The following is a 21462-nucleotide window of genomic DNA, read 5'->3' on the forward strand; positions in this document are numbered from 1 at the left end:
GTAAAGAGTAACGTACCGACAGTAAATTTACATTAGGAGCACAGCGACGGGGACACAGGAAAGCTCTCTTCTGGCATCAAGCTGTTCGCGCTTCAACTGTATTGATTTACATAGCGATCTATCCTTCGAGCATCATAGATCGCAACGAGCGCCGTTTCGAAGACCTTACGTCCAACCCTCTCTGACCCCACGATGTCAGATTTGTAGGGCGAAGTTACCGTTCCGATGTTAGCCCGCAACTTTAAGAATACCGCGACGGGGCGGAACGGAAAACCCCCCGGAATCTCGTCGTGGAATGGGAAATATGAGGATCTACGCGGAAAATCTGCGGGAGTATCGGCAACTATGCGCAGTGTTGCTGAATAAAGGAAAAGTATTCGGGGGAAGTAAATTCCCAAACGAGACAGGCCATGCGTCCAACTTAAATCTTCGGCTTGTTCGCGCGGAAAGAAGCGAAATTTGTTTCGACGTTCGTTGTTCTTTGGAAGTGTGCTTCGAATCGTGGCGGAAATTCTCTCGGGATCTTGGTTTCTTACTTAACTTTCGAGCACGGACTGAAGTTTATTATTGTATCTTCTGAATCTTGCGTGGTATTTACAGTCTCTGGTATGTTATAGTATGTCGTCACTAGACAACAGAACTGGTTGTACGTCAGTCGTTCCTTTTACTTTAACGTTTACAAGGGAACATACGAAAAATATATTTTCCAAAAAATATATTTTCCCCGTTAGATCTACAATCTTGACAACCTAAGGCGTTTAACAATCATTATACGTAGATAGAGAACACTGAAGAAACAAGGCAGTAATTAAACTGTGGGAAACAATGGTAATTTTCGAACGATTCTGAGAAACATTTCCGACCCAATCCGTTAAAGCAAGAAGCTTTCAGAAACGGCTCGTTTTTAGAACAGAATTGGATCGTCGCAGGACGAGCCAGGAAGATCGCCGATCCTTTTTTCGAGCAATTCAAGCGCGCGCTCGGAGAAAAATAGAATGGTTTTTGTGGGGGCGCAGGTGTGACGCGTTTTAATAAAGTTGCCCGTTTAATTGTCAGACTTTTCTATCGCGTTTGCATCCCGCGAAAGGAACGCGCGCGGAATTGGCCAGATGCCAGGCTTGGCCTTCGGAACGAATTGTTGAGAAGAAAATTTAAGGGTCCCCCCACCCCAGTCGGAACTTGTAAATGAAATTTTTCGTCGACAAACGGATCGGGTGCCGGGGGCAAGCTCGTCGATTCCGTGTAATCTTTGGAGGGGGGTGGCGGGGGGGAAGGGTGTTCGATAAACGCCACGGAAAATCCCATTAAGCGCGGCCCCGTAAGTTACACAATGAGCTCTATCTCGCTCTTGCTCTCTTTCTCTCCTCTGAGGAATGAGGAAAGTTAATATATTGACATACGAGGTGTTTTTTTTTTTAAAAGCACGACAAACTCGAGCCGGTGGATGAAGAAACTTTAACGTGGAATAAGCTTGTCAAGGAAGTAATTAACTAATGTTCGCGGAAACGGGACCCCGCTAGTAAAAAGAGAAGGAAAAGTTGGAAAATCAATTTTAGCAGGAGGTTCGAACTTTCCCCGATGAAGTTTAAGGAAATCCACTTTCAAAGGGGGAGAATCCCATCCGCATACTGTGTGAACCTCCGTTTCCGAAAAATCGATTCCACGAATCCACACGGTTCGGCGATGTACAGATATTCTATTTCGAGTTGGCTAGAATAGGGATGTGAACGATATACAGTTACAAAGAACAGTTACAAAAAACAAATTTTACTGTTTAAATTACACTGTGATATTAATCTTATGTCAAAATTTTGTAGAGGTATTTAAATAATCCAACATGTTTGCAATGCTTCAACTACGAGTTATCTCGTAGGTGACAGTCAAAGGGTGTGCGAATACTTGTTTTACCCACTGCATAACCAAGAAATAAAAAACTTACGGAATATCGTCCAAATAAGAGGTCGAAGTAAGATCCACTTTCCTCTCCCGCCCGAAGAAGCGGGAAAATGAACACCGTTCGACAAACGTTTACCCTTTATTTACACCGCAATGGGTGCATGTAGTCCGGTAGTGGAAGGACCATCTTCGACAGATCCACGCGGTGTCGTTCCTCGTGAGTCACAAAAGGGGCCAGTCGGCAGCATCTGGCCTCGAAACATCTCCCGGAGGGTTCTTTCACGGCACCCGGCTCTGGCTACGACGTCCGATTTCAACGGGCGGCAATACGTCCCCCGAGGTGGGTTTATAGCAACGACGGAGTTCAGGGCTTCTCCCGGAGATCGAAGAAGACCCTGGCCATTGTTGCCGGTTAATTAAGGGAATTGATGAAAGATTAAGGGGGGTTCTTCGCCGTCGGCCGCTATTCGCTCGTTCGACATACATCCCCATTTCGTCTTCTCTGTGGAAGTGAGGCTGAACCTGGAGGACCCGATTGAACGCATTGTTCCCCCCCGGATATCGAGTTTCTCTGTGTACACTGACGACGGAAAGTTTCGGAAGTGCCGACAGCTTTCGATGATTTCACGTATTAACCCGTTTCTGTTGGTGCAATGGCAGCATTTCTTTCTTATTTTACGCTGGCAATTTTGACACGTGTACTTATGTTTACTCAGAATGTGGTTTTGGGTATCGTATTAAACCTTGATCTCTAGATCGCGGATGTTTATGCATTGATAACGTTCCTTAACACGGAAAATTCAAGCAAAAGAATTCAGAGTACAGAGACTTCAGTGTACCAATTCGATTACTGCAATTTTTTTGCCATAATGGTCCCTTTTTCATTATTTACGCTCAACCGCATTATTACTGTAAACTTTCCAACCGAAAAATACCATCTTACATCTACTCGTTACGAAACTTACCTCGTTAACTTTCAAAAGGCTTGCCCGATTAATAAAACCAACGGAAGTGCAGGAAGTATGTTGCACCAACTAGCAAACTAAGGATCGTGTACATGTCGTGGTTTGATATCTGGTTACTAGAACACAATAGAAAGTTCTGTCACATCGTGCCCACGAAATCAAAACCCTCGACGGAACATCGAGGAGTCTTCAGATCATGCAGGGAACAGCTTAGAACTTTCCACCGGTAGTGTATACATATAAAGGCATGAGACGACGACGGAGAACCGATTGAAAACTCGGTTCGAGGGATAAGAGCCATCCAGGACGGGCGATCTGATCCCAGGAAAAAAATTTCATCATCCTATCGTCGAACGCCGTGCGGATTCTCGTCGTCGTCCGGGTAATTAATTACGAGAGGCTTCCTCGAGCCCGCGGAAGATCAGGAAACGACGACGGGGGAGGGAGAAAAGTTTCCTCCGCGGAAGACGAACTGTGTTTCGTTCTCGTCCGCCCGGACCCGCCTTGATTTACTTTTTTGTTTTCTTTCTATCGGCAGCTGGGTTAATTGAGTCCGACGAATTAATCTTGTGTAGCCGACCCGGAGGGTAGCTCAGTTACGCTAGATCGAATTTGCGTCCGTTTTTTTTTATCTCGGAGAGGCGATAGGGAGGATCTCCAAGGGGTACGTTTGATTTTACAGTGATTTATAAACGGTTGAGGCAGACAGTTTGTTCAATGGAAAATTTAATTATTCTGTACATGGTATACAGAAATGAAAATTGGTTAACTCTTCGAGTATGGATTACATTTTCCAAATATTTCGACGTTTTTAAGGTTTACGATGTTCAGGAGATATTATATTGTTATTATTAATTCAGTGGTATCATCACGATCAACAGACGTGTGTGCAACCTCCACGATCACGGATCACTTCGATTAACCTTAACCCGCAATTTCAAACGACCACAACTTACACGCCGAAACTCCATTAAACCTGTTACTGCTCAGGACCTTCAACCGCGTCGATATATTTAAAATTTAACCGGATAGACTCTAGACCAATGGCCAGCGAAACATTAAAATTGTTTCCCTAACAAAATTATGTCGAAGCACCGTTACTCGGTCTGCACCAGGGCCGGTACATTATACCTCCTAATACAATAATGTAAAAAATAAAACTCCAAAACTAAATGTATAAATCTGTTCTTAAGCTCCTTGTCAGATGTTTAAAAAATGACCTTTCTAATAATGAGTATCTTCCGAGCCGCACATAAAAGCTTGGCAGGCCGCAGGTTGAGTATGGCTGTTCTAATAGCTACACGATTGTTCATTAGCCCTAACAGAGAACAAGGCAAACCAGACCAAGTTGCCCCTACCTCCAGAGTCAAAGTCGCGCGTGCGGTCCGCCCAAGGATCCCTACTTGCCGGCACTTAAGTCAAGGGAGAGGCCCCCCGCGTTAGGATGCTAAGTGGATTGCCGTGGAAACATTAAATTACCTGAAAGCTCCCGGTGGTCCAGCTAGCAATCGTCCGAAACCGCGCGACGGGTAACGCGGAACGAGGCCGGCCATTAACCGCAAGAGTCCTGTGTATTCAGGACGATAGCGGCGTTGCACCGGAGGTCCATTGGTTAACTGGGTTTGCAACTCCGCTTGTATTAGCCCCCACGATTAATCCTTCGCAACAATAACGACCGTCAATGGCCATCTACCTGTAATTAACCGACGAACGGCTGGGAACGTCGTGGCTGTCGTGGTCATTGTTTTCCGTTATTTTTCGCTGACGAGTATTTTCATCGAGGGTGGAAGAGGGGGGGGGGAGGGGGAACAGGGAATTGAAACGATTGTTTCCGCGACGATTGCACGCGGATAGGATAAAGAAACCGCGACCATTGAATAAATGAATATTGTACCATTAATTTCAATTGCGTTTCATAATTTATAACCGAGGGCACGTTAATTACGCCCACAGAAATGTAATAAGCGTTTCGTTTCATTGGGCCGTCGAATTATTCAACCTGTAATTTCATGGTTAATTGGATCTATGGAAACACGGGGATCGTGTCGTTCGACTACTTCGCAGGGAAATAACGGGCGGGTCCTCGTGGCCGTGTTGCCAATCTGAATCTTCGCTTTCAATAGGAATTCGATCGACGAATTGGAAATTAATGCAAATTCTCGTTTCAACCGGAACCGACGGTAATCGGCGACAAAAGAAAACGAATAACAAAGAATGTACCGTTCGGTCGTATGCCCTCGTCAAACAATGAATCGAAATGGAATGATGAGTTATTTGAATGGGTTTCACGAAACGGTTTTCCGGAAAATCTACACCGTTTAATGCTTCGGCTCTTTATCAGGAGTAGACAGCTCGAAGAAGATTTATTTTGAGCAGAAATCGTTTCAGCCAACTGTCCCGATTTCCACCGCGCTGTTCTTGGGCGTCTTGTAGATTTTTCCGGATAAGCTTTATGCCAACTGAAAGCTCTTTACACCTACTTTCGGTAACCAGCAGGGCTCCCGTTTATTTTTCTTGCCGCGAACCAGCAGGATCCACAAGGCCCAGGGTTTAATTCCCTTTTCGCCACGTTTTCAGAACGCTCGCGGAAATAACCACCGTTGAACCCGCGAAAGGATGGAATATTTCAGCAAGGGAAATCTTAACCAAGAATTTTTCCGATCTCGACAATTTAAGGGGCGTATAAAGTATCCGCGGGAACAGATTATATTTCATACGGCTCGCACACGCGCGATCCATTCCTTTGGGGATCGTTCTAAATCCTCCACGCTCGCCAGAAAGGAACACGTTTACGGAGATTTCTGTAGATTTAAGTGAATTTTCATTCTACGAACCTCGACCAATATTGTCTTCTGACTATTTTGAATGGAAGTTAGAGTAACAGATCGATCATGTAGATTTCGGTAGAATTTCCTCAGCCAGCTAGATGCGTTCTGGCAAGTCTTCAAATCTAGTCCACGTGCAATTAAGATCTCTAATCAATCAAACGCTATGGTACTTCGTACGTTAGCTACTTCCTTCCCACCGTGTCCCTGTTTTAACCGTACTTGCAAACTGAAATCAATCACAATCCGAAGCCACCGTCGAAGATCTATAGGTCCTGCTCCGAACACCTAAGTTTCGTCATTAACGCGTAGACTAGTTTGGCGAAATTCGCCGTATTACCAAAGATTGTGCTGCTTTATCATTATGTATTTATAGAATACATTCATTCAATTCAATTAGTACAACCCTCCAATGGTAAAGTCCGGATCGTATCCAACTCAAGTTATAGTTCCTGTTGTGCTGTCCCCACTCTATTTTTTATTATTTTTATTATTTTTATTATTTAGTTAACGTTTACTACGTACATTATTGCATGTTATATAACGCATTTATTATTCCTTATTATATGAATAAACGAAAATTCAAGTTCAAGATAATGTTTTTTTACTGTTATTGAACTATTTAATAATAGTTCCTAGGCTACTAATTGTTAGATCCACTGAATCTAGTAAATAGGAACCGGTAGATAATGTCTTAATCCAAAAATGAACAAAGAAACGTACCTACTCTAAATTCATCAGATCACGTAGCCACAAAGACATGTCTGACTTAAGTCGTCCCAATCCCCTGGACCGTCCATAGACGATTGAACTTGTCCTTTACAAGGCGATATTTAATCCAGAACGGACGGAACAGAAACGGTAGTTTAATGCCCACTCGTCCAAGTGTCAGCTGTCTACTTTGGCCCTGCGACCGTATCCGGACGAATCCGTGGCTGCGCGTGGTTTCTATATGCAAATCCACTCATAACTCACCGTGAACGTATCGGATGGAACGCAGACTTCTCCCTCTACTTTCCGCAGTTCCTGAAAGCGATCCGTGGCCCGTGTCTCGGCGCTGCTCCTCGAAATGTAAATCGTTAGGTTGGGCCCCCGTCACGCTGGAAGTACTAGAAGCAGCGGAAAACAGACTGGAACGTGTCACTTCGCTTGGAATTCACGATACAAACGAACAGGTTTCGTACGGTTCTCTGAGTTATTTACATCTGATCTAAATTTATTATTTACCGTCTTACTTGCTAAAAATCTGAGACATAAATAATTCTATGGACGAGATTTGGTACAGTTTTGTGGTTACTGGTTTCGACATTCTGTAGTAACATAGACGATAAATGCTCCAAAGATTAGGGACCTTTTGATTCGGTCCTTAACACGTAGAAGATAATTCCCCTGACGATCTCCTAATCCCGATAACCAACCTATGGTCTCGATGATTCGATAATTCCAATTCTCTCATAATCCTGATGATCTGATAAGCCCAGGTACCTGATAGTCTTGAACGCTTGACCCTGGTAATCTGATAGTTTCACTAGCCATCGATGATCCTGATAATTCGATAGTACCTACCGACAGTATTGACACTCGATAGCCTATAGAGATTCTCAGTGGCCTAGTAATCGCGACAAATCGACAACCAACGATAAATTTAAAATATACATTCAATAGTTTCGTGATACTAATTACATCTGCCATCTTACGGAACAACCAATCGTTCGATAAATATGCCGAATCGATGGTACGCGTAATCCCCGAGGCCACGTTTAACGAGCAAAACGGAGATCGTATTCGCGGCATGGCACAATGCCCGTGACGATTTACATCGTTCGAGGGAGAAAGGGAGACCGGTGACACGACGATTCCCGCTGACGGATCGCAACGTCATCATAATTTACTCGGGAAAACGTAATCCCGACGCGGCAATATCGAAACGGGCCAATATCGTTAACTCTAATTCGCTTGCGTTCGCGCACGCATTGTCGAGCGGCAATAACCGGATTAATAATGCGGCCCGCGTCGATAATAATCGTGGAATCACGTACCGCGGCAATATCGGACCAGCTCTCGATTTTGGTTAACCGCGCCGTGAACCAAGAAATACAGAATTACACGTGCGCGCGCGACACGTCCCCGCGGGTTCGATCAATCCCGTACAAATCTGTCGGGTCTTCCTTTCTCCTTGGAAATAATTCATCGATATCAGAGAACACGCAATCTTTCGATTTTTGAACTTCTAATGGTACGCCTGACGTCTTACTTACATGGTTTTCTATAATTAATCGAATTTGATCGAAGCAAGGAGATATCGTCGGATATTGGGCCGTTCAGGCACGTTTGTATGCAGCCACACGTGGTTCCTGTCGAGTTCGTCGACGCGTTTCTCTCTTTTTTTTCCTACGACTTCCGTTTTGTGTTTCGCGGCCGAACGCAATCATTCACTCTCCAGGCACCGTCGTGGACATTGTTTAAGTCTATCGCGATAAACCCCGGCTGCATTTCCGGGCTTCGCGTAATCGTTGCACGCGCAATGAATTTTATGACGGATACGTGCGGCGAATTTGTCAGGGTCGAGAAGAGATAATGTAACGTTCCCAGCGATCCTGTCCAACAACTCGATGGGACTACCGCGAGGCGATTGATTCCGCGAACACAAACGGACAAACGTGTGACAGAATGTTTTGCCTAGTATCCAAACTTTTAGAGGACTCAATTACTTTTATGTAGACGGTACATTAACATCTACGAATGTGATCCTTTAAAGGGGGTATTCCCATTCGGAGGGGTGAAAATCGATTTTATTTATTGTATTTTCTTAAAGTATAACACGTTGGAAATATGTTCCCAAAATAATGTGCTTCAATTCATTGAAATCAAAATTCCAAGCTCTATCACTATTCTGAACGTCATTAAAACCTTGTCAGTGCCGAGGGGCCTTCGAACACTCCTCGAGGATTTACTGTATTCAAGCTACAGCACGTGCCACGACGCAATGTACCAATACAACGAAACAGTAGTTTAAACTATTCCCATAAAAAATTTCTTAATTCCAATTCGCCTCCGATCAGACATAGAACACCGGTTAACACACACCCTGTAGCCTGGTATCCGTCCAGCAATGTCACGATGCATTAAGGGCGAGGAGGGGATCCGCGGGATCGTCGATCGATCCGTTCGCCGAACAAAAGAACGCCTGGCCAAGCGTGAATAATATTTTCGGCGAGTGAGCTGTAAATGGCAATATTTTCTGGGGAGGGTGGTAAATGGCGTGGCTCGGATTCACGGTCAAAGACGGCCGACCAGGGGGATGGAAGTAAATGACTCGAACAGGGAACAAAGAGCAGTCGATGGAAAACGAACCGTGAAAGCCGTGGTGGAGACGGGAGCAGGGGGGATATAGGCGAAAACGCGATGCAACGCAGCAGCAGCCCACGGTGAAATATTAATTCACGGGTCAGAGGCTGCATTAGGCCGGAAGTGCAGTCGGATGGCCGGCCGCGCGGCAAGCTGTTGCATCCGGTTTCCTCGCGGGTCCACGTGACGACGACGACAACGACCTCGCGAAACGAGACGTCCGGTCCCGACGAAATAAACTTGGAAAACTTGATCTGCCACGAAGATCCTCTCGACGGTGCAAGTACTACGAAAATGTAGAGAAACTTTCTTTCCATTATTTACTGGGATGTATTGTTTACTGGGATATCGGTAGTGTTTTCAAACCATCCACTATTGTACTGTTTAGAAAAATGTTGATTGGCAGATCGGCGATTGAGATGTACCCCGAAAATATGTGTGACTTCAGCATTTGATAAATGGGATCACTTTTTTAGAGTGGCATAATAAAATGTACGCCTCTTTCTAACTCGCATTGAGGGAGTAAAAACAAATGAACAAGCTATAGCAATCGAGGACATGAGATCTGACCATTTATAAGCTTGATCATAAAAGAAAGATAATTGGCAACTCCGCGACCAACCGAAGTCATATTGAGTGTAATAATGGTTCGTAATCATGATCGTTATACCGCATAGGACTGTTCAGACTAAAAGCAATGTTACATGCTAACACGGCGCATGCCTACAGCGGTCGCAATGCCACACCCTATATGTATCTTAAACAGCATTATATTCTGTACAATGGTCCTTGTATGTACATTTGTAATGTTCCAATTTTCGAGGGAATCTTTAACCACAATGAACATTCAACATTTTCTTATACCATTTCTGTCATGAATTTCATGACTTCGAATTAATCTCCCTAATTGTGCCTAAATATTCCTACATTAAAGTTAACGATAGTAGACAAGTTGGTTGGTTAAATATAAGTTCGAGGAAGATTTCTATGGTTTCCTTGAATCAAACCGTATTTCACGTATATTACGAACGGGATTCGCTAATTGGCAGCCATCCTTGACTAGCCGTCAGGATCCTAGATCGGAGGTTCATCGACGCACCTGATCTCTCCCGTCGACCCGTCACGACACACGTTTCTGTCCCTGACGTATCTATACGAGAGGACGGACAGACAGGCCGGTGGGGGGATCCGGTATGGGAAGTCGATGAGGAAAATTCGATGACCTATATATCCGATGCACAATGCGGCTGGCACACAAAGGCCGGCGGGAGATACGAAGTGCTTCCGCGACTCCGTATCGATTCAGAATCAATACGGCGTATCTCGATGATGTGTCAATACAAAGAGCCCCGGCGCGCAACGAGCTCCGTACCAGCCTTACAATTGGTTCTTGTATCGAAGCCAACTAAAGGCCCCCGGGAGCTACGAAGGGCGAGGGTTCCTTGCATCTATCTCGTCGTGAACTCCCTGAAAACTACGACACCGGTGCGAATTCGCTGAGACTTGCTGACAAGTCGAAAATTGAATATATCTATCCCTGTGGAACGTCAGTCGATCATTTGCCTTGAAATTTAGTGTTTTCGAACCTGTTCCTGATTAAAAATCGAGTCGAAAACGAACATAGAAAAGAATCTTTGGCAATTTCGATAGGTCTCATTTCTATCGAATTTAGGTTGCAGTGCTGAGATTTGGATGAGAATTACAAAGATCTAAATGTTAGTGTACGATACAGATGCAAACAAGCTTAAAATGTATTTCCTTCATATTTCGATTAAAGGTTGAAAAATCGATTATCCACATCCATCGAACAGTGTTACATCGTGATTTGTAAAATGTACACGCGAGGAACGTGCTTGTACACGGTCTTTGTTATTTGTAGCGGAATGTTTGCCAGACACGGGCGAATTCCGACAGAAAATTTAATAACGCGCCTTCAGGACGATCTTTGTTTGCTCCGCAGAACGAAAACAGAGCGCTGCGACTAAAGGAGCCGGCGTCGGTACCCCTCTCCGCCGGAAATTCCGGCAACTACGTGGACCCAGATGGCACCGCCATTGTGATGTCGTCTGAGCTGTTGCCTGCACCGACTCCGGATCCCAGAGTAACATGGAACTACTTCGACGAGCAAGGGTAACAATAATTTCCTAACGAGGTTCTCATGGAGCACAGTGTCGTCTAATCGATCGTTAAAAAAATCAGCGGAATTATTTTCTGTAATGCTCAAACTATTTTTAATTATCAACTAATAGGATTACATATTATTCGTATAACTGATAGAGAAAGTGAATTAGAATTCAGGCTTCGTCCTACCACTCAGAGCACATACATTTGAATATGCACTGCGTGGCATAACTATAAAACCTCTTTAATATTATTTCTCAACACGATTTCAGACATGGCATGCATGGTTCGTTTTTATCTTAATCACAATACATAAGAATTGAAACTTTTAAGGTGGTTTTATAGTTATGCCACACAACTTATATTCATTATTATCGTGACGGTACACCTCTTTATTACCACGTTACATTAAAAACCCTACGAGAAAAAGAATTGGATTTCCTTTGCTATTCCTACAGTAAGACAGAAAAAGTAATTTCTTATTGCGCAGATGATACGGTATAATGTAAAATTTAATGTATAACTTCGACGAAGTAGAAACCGAAAGTATTCGCGAAGTAGTTAGGATGCAGCATCGCCCCCGCAGATCGGGAACTGAATACTAATAAGCGTGTCGGCCGTATGCATTGTTAAACGAACGAAAAGACGTTCCGAGATCCGCTATTAATGCATCCGCAACGGGACTGCGGATTTCAAGTTAGAAGTTAGCGCATCGGCGTTAATTATTCAAACGATAAGATCGTATTATCTGGCGTACAAGAGATTTCGTCGTCGAAGCTTCTCTGTTCTCCGATTCGGTCGTGGAGACAATGTTTTCTAACTGATACTTTGTTTTTTTAGGTACGTCTCGAGGGGAGGTCTGCGAGCGGGGGAAGATCCATACGCGCGAAACAAATTCAATCAGGAGGCTTCTGACGGACTTCCCAGCAATCGAGACATCCCGGACACTCGCAGCGCCATGTAAGTAAATTTTATACACAGTTTTCTCGTAGTCGCTTAACTCTAACAAGGGAAGGACCCCAACTGTCAGACTTCAAAACCCTGTTAAAATCGAAATCGGACAGTTGGTATGCTTCCCTTGTGAATAATTCTACCCAGAAAAAAAGGGAAGAATATTCACAAGACTTCATAAAAGTTACCTGATATATAAAAAAAACGTGAAACGTATCGAAGCATTTGTCGTTCGACTCGATATCTCGACACAGCCTTCAAACCGATCAGAAATAATCGGGCCCGCAAAACGTCACGATCGTCGTTACAAAGTTCTATCCGAATAAATTCTGCAGTAAACATTTTCCTGGAAAAGTGTATCCGTTCGTCTGAACAAAATGCGTGTACCCGAGCAATCGACAGAGACGACTCGACGTCGGTCGTTCAGACGGACCACGAGCGGTTTTCGTTGGACACGGAACAGAAAAGCGAGGAACCTGTCGTGTCGGTCGATCAACCCTTTCATACATTATTACTGGAAGCTTCTGGAGGTGTACGGGAACGATTATTCGTCGCCGATAATTGCAAAGATCGCCGCGCATCGCTGGGAATCGATGATGATGCCCGAGAAGCAAATTTACGTACGGGCCGCGACGGAGCAACGAAAACGAAGAATAAAAGCTATCGCCCGAAGGAAATAAGGTTCCACCTTAAGAATTTCACGTCCCGTTAAAATTCACGATCCTGTCCCAGCCCCCAAAGGCAATCTAATACAGTAGTCCCGTTCTATCCCTCTCGGCCGTAGATTCTTCCGGGGTGGCTCGAAGGAACGCGCGTGCAACCAGGACTTTGAAGAGGCCAAATTAACGCAGGCTGATACATTTTCGTTCTAAGAGTTACAATCGTCTATGAAAATATGACGACTTCCTGTTCGTCGAGGAAATATTGTCCAGTAATTGTATTCGTAACTTCCTGTCGAGTGATATGTCCATTGGTGTGTGGAGAAAAAAAATACAACGCGATTATTTCCATTGAATATTCGATCTACCGCGAGAATCACGACGATGTTTACATTTGTATCGAAGAGAAATGGGATATACATATTTCTTTTTCGACCACTGTTAATTTTACGACCATTTATGGATATTCTATATTCTATTGTCATTTTATTGTACCCAGGTATCGTGAAATATTACATCGGATTTGCATATTATTCCGGCTATTATTTCCGCGGCGTGTTTTTGGCATTCGCTTCGTTGGATAGCACCCGCCGTGACATTATTCCGGACCAGCCGGGGAGACAATTGACTCGTTCGATTAAATATAGCCGCTTTTGTGCAAACCTCGGTGTGTGTATATAAACACGGTGTTGGTAAATTATAGACACGAACGTGGGCTAGGAAAAAGCTTTCAATTGAAAGTCGTTGTTTCGTTCTGATTCTTTTTTCACACGCAAGAGCTCTATTTGAACAGTTTATTTCGTTCTGGTACTCCCATCGGTCTTCGAGTACATATGTTACCAATAAACCCGTTGTATCGACGAGTCGAATTACCATACTGTAATGTTCATATATTTTTTAAACAAATATGCAACTCTATGGACGCGTTCAAACGAAGGAGAAATATTCTGGGGCTGATCGAACAGCAAAAATAACGCATCGCAGCAACCAGAAACGAGAATGGGAATGGCGACAGGAGGCAGGAACACCTGGTTAACCAACCGAATAGGGTCTGCGGTGTTCGATATCGGAATTTCGTTCGATCGACCAAGGGGCTCGAGGTCTCGACGACGTAAAATCTGTGACTTTAGGCGAAAAAGGGAACCGTGTCTTTCGTCGGGGGGAACGAGGCGAGCGGGTTTGATTCGGCGCCGACCGTGAACAGGCCTGGAAATCCCAATCCCGCCAAGCGAAATGGGATTGAGTTCGCGAAGTTTAGAGGTCTCCTGGTTAATGGTATTGCCTACTTCCTACACCTCTCGCCTATCCAGGGGCTAATAAAAACACTGCCACCGGGCCGGTTTTCGTTCTCCCTTGCAGAAAATCGTAATCTAAACATCGTGAACTTCTGACCCCCGTTGTTACAAGGTTATCGAACAGCTGGTACTCTTAAACAATGTTTCCAAGAACAGAAAAGAGAATCAATTGTGGCAGCCAATAAAGTATGGCTGTAAAATCGGATGACATTAGCCTTTAGAGGACGGAAGCCTATTTTTCCAATAGGAGGACGGATTCAACGACCTATAGCATGATGGTATTAAACAAAAATATGCATTCACCTTAAAAGAAAATTCAAAATCACCATTATATCCAAAAAAAAAAATAAGCTATAATATCACATTGTATCCATCCAATGGGAATGAGTTATTTTAGATAATAGTTCTTCTTGACTCACCCTGTATGTGCATACGTAGACGTACCTCCAAAAAGGGTAAATAAAATCCGTTTATCGTCGCTTCCGTGTACCAAAGCGTATTTCTGCAATTTTCTTCGCCAATGCTATTCCAAGTGAAACAAATCTTTCGTAATAAAATCGAATACTTTCTTCGCAATTTTTCTTTGAAATGTTGTCTAAAAGCTAACAAAGTTGATCGATGGAATTTCGAAACGCTATCATCGCTGAAGTCGCACAATATTTATCATTTGGGCTGTATAAACGAAACTTCCATATAATGTTCGTATCGAGAGTCCAACACAGATTGCATCTTATTAATTAAAATTCTGAAATCCGTAGCAGGGTGGTAGGGGGATCCGGTGGCAGTTCGACTCTAGCGGTGGAGTGTTTTCCTTGGCAAAGCGGGGGGCGCGGCGCGATCGATAGCACTTTGAAATCGAAAGGCTCTCGCCTTGTATTCCTCGGTTCGGAATGCATTTTCCGTTCCCGCCTTTCCGACTGTCTCCGCCGGAGCAGGAGGACCCTTCAATCCACCACGATGATTTAATTTCCTGGCTACTCTACCTACTCTTTCGCCCCCACCTCTCCCCTTGCGTTGACTGTATCCTGTTTCACGTGAACAGACGCGTTCAACAAGTAACTCCCGAGAGCTCCGTTTCGATCCTCCGTCGACAAAATCTTGAGACCTCAACGGGAGCCTCGTGCGCTTAGATTTTCGAAAAACGCGCTGCGCAACTTTTGGAGATCGAGAAACACACACAGATCCGTTCCCAGAGTCGCGATCGTATTTTCCGAAGCATTTAAGAGCACTACAGTGATTCCTCGATGAATGCGACACGAGCAACGGCGTTATTCCCACCATTAGGGGAATCTCCCTTTGTAACCAATCAGGAACTAATTCGAAAATATAAAAAGTCACGAGAAAACCTGCCCCTGTCTTTTAAAATCTAAAGGTTAATATGAACTCTAAGCTATTCCACTTCTACAACGATTGAAAATTCTAATCACATTGCTTCGCATAACTTCTGGAAGTATTAGAAACGTATCCAAATAATCATTCCCTCGAATAAATATATTTGTACATCGCTAAAAGGCTATTATTATACTGGTCTCGTTTGACGTTTACCGTTCCAGGTAAATTAACCCATCTCTGTTATCCATGACCGGTGAACCCCAAGGGAAATATTATGTGTGTATACACACGATCGTTCAGATCGGTGTTAATTTTGCTCACTTCGTTCCAATTCCAGGGGAGCACACAATTTCATGTAGCAACGTGTGACGTTCTGGCAATGGTTCGGAGGGGGCGATCGTTTTTGAAACGGGAGAGGTGGGGGGCTGAAGGAAATCTCCGATAGGCAATCTCGACGCGATGTTATAAAGTCGGATTCGAGGGTCCTGATAACGGGGAAACCTCAGGAAGCCAGGGAGTCCGATCGTCAGCATTGCAAGAGCTCCTCTCGATGGAGTCGTTTCACCATTTACATAGCATTCGTGGGCTATCGGATTTTCGGCGGGGGCAATCGGCGTCCGCTAAACGTTATAAACGGCGGTACGATGCAAATGACATTTAAACAACAATTTACCACGCTATTTGCGTTACAATGAATATTAATGGGCCCGCTGTTTCGCGCGTTACATTCGGCATTCTTTACGAGCTCATTTCACCTCGATTGCGTTCTGCTGGGCGCCGTGATCGCCCTAACACGATATACGAGCTGATTAGTGATAAGTAGACTGTGGATTTTATGGGTTTGTAACCGGGCACGATCGTCTGAAATTCAACGGAATAGAATTATTCAGAAATCTACGTAGGGTTTCATTTGGAATACCTGACAGAACCCTTTATACAGACAAGAAATTTTGTTCATTATTCGTCGAATTCGTCGAAATTACGAACACCAATTATTTATGAATGATGTCATAAATTAATGATTCATCGTTTAAGTATTTTATGTTCTCGTTTATGTATTGCGATGACGAGAGAACGGAAGAGAATTGGCGGAAATTAAAAGCGGCTGAATATTTCAGAGGTCCATTGCGGCAGGGAAAAGTCAGGAACGATCAAAACCACCGCAATTTCTGTTACTCGAACCGAGTCTCGAAGTGACATGTTTAATGCAACGGCGCGAGTCCAGGCACATAGGCGAGCCAGGTGCATAAATATTTTAGTTTTCGATGTTACGTATAAGTGATACAACTATTCCATTATCGGGGGACGAGGATAAGAAACATCGGGAACAGGGATCGGCCAAGTAGAATGAAACTGCGGGCGTAAATAATTCATGAGGGACCGAGTTACATTTTGACGTACGGAAACGATACTTTCCAACCTTATAACTCCTCCAATTGTGTACTCTTCTTCCATTCCCTTTTTCCCGAAGAAAATTCTATTCGAAGAATAATTCCAAATTGGAACTTTTCCAAAGATCATTAAAATCTGGGTGGATCTACTGAAACTTCAATGGATAGCCAAGTATAAAAGAATCTTCAAATGATTTAGAATAAAAATATCTTTATTTATTTACAGTGTATTAAGAAATGATAGGTTCAATCATAGTTGTGGTGTAAGTCATGGACACATTGTATCAATCGACCATAACTATGACTGAACCTATCATTCCTTAACACACTGTATTTGTTACGTACAATCGGAGTAACCGATATATATACGTACAAACTAATTGTTTTCATTATGTTGTACAGCATTTTGAAATTTTCTCACAAAAGACGGAATACATACGATGCAAAAACAGGTATATCGATCGCTAAGTAGATGGAGAAGCCTGTCAAACGCTGATCCCACGGATTAATTGTTCCGGGGTGATTAATTAACCAGCAATCGGAAAAGAAGCACGGATTTCGTGCATCGGGTTCCGGAGTCGGTCTTTCTCTTACCGGGGAACGCGAGTATTAATCTCTCTAACCAAAGGAATTCTTTCGATCGATCGATCATTGTAACGACTAATTAACAAGTCTCCTTAGAAACACCGGTGAACAGAGCATAGGAAGATAAATGAAAGCCTCGCGAGGTGGGAAAGAAAGAGAGGAAACGTGGTCGATCAAGGTTTCAGTAATTCGTCGCAATCGAGTTACCGAGCTCGATCCCTGCTTCCGCGTCGGAGACCTCGTTTCTTTTCGTTTGTCTTCTCCGGGGCAGCAGTAACCTTACGTAACGCGATGAAATATTCAAGCGTCGATGAAAACTTACTGCCGAGTCCCGAGAAGATCGAGGGAGAAAGAAACGAAACTGAGGAGGGACGGTTTCGCGTATTCTGCCATCCGCTCTTACGACAATCCCAGATGAATAACTCGTAAAAGAGAGCCGGGAATATTTTTCGAAAAACGAGCTCGAACTGTGTCGAGCTAGATCAACGACTGCAGCACGAATAGTCCCGATCGATCCCGCTTTGTTGCTTAAAATATCGTGTGAATTTGAACCTTTATTCTTACGAATAGATGCATTCGACCCCATTTTAGTTAGACTGCCTTCTGAATAATTAATTTCCTATTTTTGTTTTATTTGAACGTAACAGTGCTGTAGGCAGCATAAAAAGTTCTGCATGGAGAAATTAAATTAAACATTCTGCTCGTTTAAGGGGGAATTACATATAGAACGCTAAAAATAAGCGGCTTTTGGAGAAGTTATTATGAAACTGTCAGTACTTTATATTTAATGTTTAAAGTTACAAAAAATGTATGTATTAAAACTGTCTGCTGTAAATGTCGCTATTCAAGGAAGTTTTTCAGTAATAAATTCGCGAAAAACAACTTATTTTCAGCGTTCTATATGTAATTCCCCTTAATTTAGAAATTCAATCGATGTCTGACCATGGCTGGCTTATACCACTTGCTACGTTTTATCAGAGGTCAGTGATTCCTCTCGCTACACAAACCAGCGAGTGTTTTCCCATAAGAAGAGATTTTACAAGTGGCAATCTATACTTTCTCCTCCCGTGTCGAGAGTGCATCACGAAACGATCGAAGGCTCTCGAAGACGTGATCAAGGACGACATCTTGTCCGACGCACTCGACCAACAGAATGGAGCCTGGCTATGACCCGTTCAAACTCCGCCGTCTCTGCTCGCGACGTGGGAAGGGGATAATCGCTGAAGCGGAACGAAGCAAAGCGTACGACCGAACTTCCATGAAGTGTAACCCAGTCGGTTACATCTCGTCTCCACCCACGATATTACGCAAACCGAAATTTCGAACTCGCCCCCGAACCAGTACATAGAATGCACAGAATCGAAAATACTCTTCGAACTGTGTTTCTCTGTTCATCGTATACGTACACATACTACGACAGTTCCAAATAATCCAGGACCGCATAACCATTTCCGTAGCGTCCATTCCACACGAGATCCAAAAAGTAGAAACGTAGAAACTTCATACGTACGGAACGACACAGAGTGTTTCCCGGAAAAACAACATCGTCGAAAGATACTATCTTCTCCAGTACAGTGAACCGAAGCAATTCGACCGCGGCTCGCTCGTCGAAACGAACACGTTCGAGGCGTTTCCGGCTGTTCCGCGACGTTGGTTACCGCCAGCTTGGAAGGGAGCGAACGCGTTCGTGCGCTCTTCGATAAGGCTTTATCGCAGCCCAGGGATACCTAAACTGATTTCCCTTGGCCGAAAAACGTGATGGTCCTCGTTGAAATCTGAGGGGAACTGCTCGTTCCGCGGTATCGGCCACGATGAGGACAGCTTCAACGACGATCCGTTCGCCGCGAATCCTCAAATCCGCTAGAACCCGCTGATCTTTCTCCCATTCCGCGCCACGAAATCGTCCTCTTGCTCTACCAGGGAACCGATTATTTCCGACCCACGTCGCTTCTCCGGTCGCTTATTGCGAAATATAATAGGCGCAATACCAACGGAACACGGTCGCGGATTTGGGCGTGATCGTTGGCGACTCGTGTAACCGCAGATTCAGGTATATGTACAACGAATTAGATGCTTCCTGGTGGTGTTGATCGATGCTCGAATGATATTCGGGGAGGTGGACGCGGAAGATCGACGGGGTTTTAATTGGACGAGATTCGAAAAAAATATTGGGATGATGTGGCAGTCAAAATATTAATATATTTCAGTATTATTTGCTTAACCCCTTAAGGAATTATTTTGCGAAAATCTAGTTATAATATAAGTTATCTGTGTGGAGGAAAACATTATTAAAGATTGATCTTTCCATACTTTGATCTCAAAATACAGAGATACACGGCTTGAATATATTACTAATGCGATCATAAAGCAGACGATTTAATAGTTCGGTCTGTGCCCACGAAACCGATTCGATCGGGAATTTTTAATAGAATCTCCCAGGGACTTTAAGTCTTGCGATTACGAGCCGAAAACCGCTCGTAACCCGGTGCACGTGATCGTTTGACCGTGCTCGGTCTGGCCGGGGCAGCAGCAGCTTCCACGAGAAGCGTCGTCGGTCGCGCTGAAACGTTATTTTTACAGCCGATTATGCGTGGCTTTCTTCCGTTCCCCTCGACCAGCCGGTACTTAGTAGACGCTTTCCACGCGAGTAAACTTACACAGAGTTAGCCACGGTCGCTTTATCGCGCCGTAAAAGCGGGGCAAAAGTTTATTAGTCCGACGACCCGGCCTCTTAAGCGAATGAAATCGCCACCACCACCCCCCTCGCCTTGATAATCTAATGAAAGAAGCGTTTCCGGATCGGGGGATTTCGACGGGAATAGACGGCCAGCTAGAGACATAGGTCGAATGAATTTTCGGGGCCACGAATAACCGAGAATAATGGTGGCACACTCTGTTTATGAGGGGAGGAATCGAATAAAGAAAAACCGCCGAAGGACGCACTGGATATCGTAAACTTTATTAACCGGTAAAAACCGATCCTCCAGTACATCGACGACGCTTCGTTTCCTCGCTATACGATCCGTTCTTTTCTGTTTACTTTCTTTTTTCTTTTTTTTATCGTTCCACCTGCTGACGCGAAATAACGTTCTTTTGTCGCGGGAACTTCTTCGTTCACCGTCGACGTTGGTTTTCCTCCCCCTACAGAAGCAAAGGGGTCGGAAAGTTAATTTCGTTCGCCGTACGACGAGCGGTTCCCCGTTGTTTCCATCCCCTCTCGATATTCGTATCGACTTCCGGTTAATAAAATTTACGACCAGCCGCGTGATGTTTCATATCGTTCGGCCACGGTTAATCCAGCCTCCTTCGATGTAACTTCTATCCTATTTTTCTTTATGTAAATAGGATCCCCCCAGCGTTTCGAAGTCTGTTTACATTAAATTTAACTCTGAGGGTCTTTGGATTACATTGGAATCCCGATGAACGGCTCGAAACAATTCGATTGACTCGTCAAGAGAAACATGAACGTAATTCGGATCCAGATCTCTCCCAATTAACAGGAACATTCGTATCTCGATTAACGATATCCTAGATACGTCGAGTCGCGAACAAACACAACCCCGCTCGGCTGCAATTACGAGTTATTAACGATCGCTCATAATCCCGTAGATTCCTCGATTAATGGCGGCGGCGTCCTCCCCCTCTGTAATTGATAAAACCATCGTGAATCACGATATTGAATTTCTCGCCACATCTCCGTTTCCAACGGAATCACCGTGTCCAATTAAAGTGTTTGCCCGAAGGATCAATTAAAACGAAACCGTGTGTAGTTTGTCCCGCGAAGGGGTAGTGGGTTGGGGGACTGGACGTTTTTGGGGCGTAACCGAATTGTCCGAAAACTTGATATCCACGCGGCGAAGTCCAAGCCATTAGGGCATCGGTTCCTCTTTGTCGGGAATGGAAACTGCGGGTAATTAGGAAGCCAGCTAGCAAAATAGTTGGCCCGTTTCGTTCGGTCGAGCAACGGGTACGAATGAAAAAGGAACGAAAGCAAACAGGGAGGGGGGCCAAGACTAACGCCAAAGGTAAAGGGGAGCTTTCCTCTTTGGACTTTGTAAATCCGTTGTGCTAACCGGCTATCCTTTCCTCTCTTT

The 21462-nt window shown here is 44.2% G+C and overlaps 1 protein-coding gene across 1 annotated transcript in view; it reads left to right on the plus strand.

Annotated features, from left to right (window-relative positions):
- Positions 1-304: 304 nt before the first annotated feature.
- The window catches only part of LOC107192193 (polypeptide N-acetylgalactosaminyltransferase 2), a 51902-nt gene continuing 30744 nt past the window's right edge, over positions 305-21462 (plus strand). The window contains exons 1-3 of the mRNA XM_015581399.1: positions 305-373; positions 10995-11164; positions 11996-12115. Of these exons, the coding sequence (XP_015436885.1) occupies positions 305-373; positions 10995-11164; positions 11996-12115 (359 nt within the window). The remainder of the gene's footprint in view (positions 374-10994; positions 11165-11995; positions 12116-21462) is intronic.

Source organism: Dufourea novaeangliae, unplaced genomic scaffold (genome assembly GCF_001272555.1).
Source record: "Dufourea novaeangliae isolate 0120121106 unplaced genomic scaffold, ASM127255v1 scaffold299, whole genome shotgun sequence".
In the NCBI taxonomy this organism is placed as follows: domain Eukaryota; kingdom Metazoa; phylum Arthropoda; class Insecta; order Hymenoptera; family Halictidae; genus Dufourea; species Dufourea novaeangliae.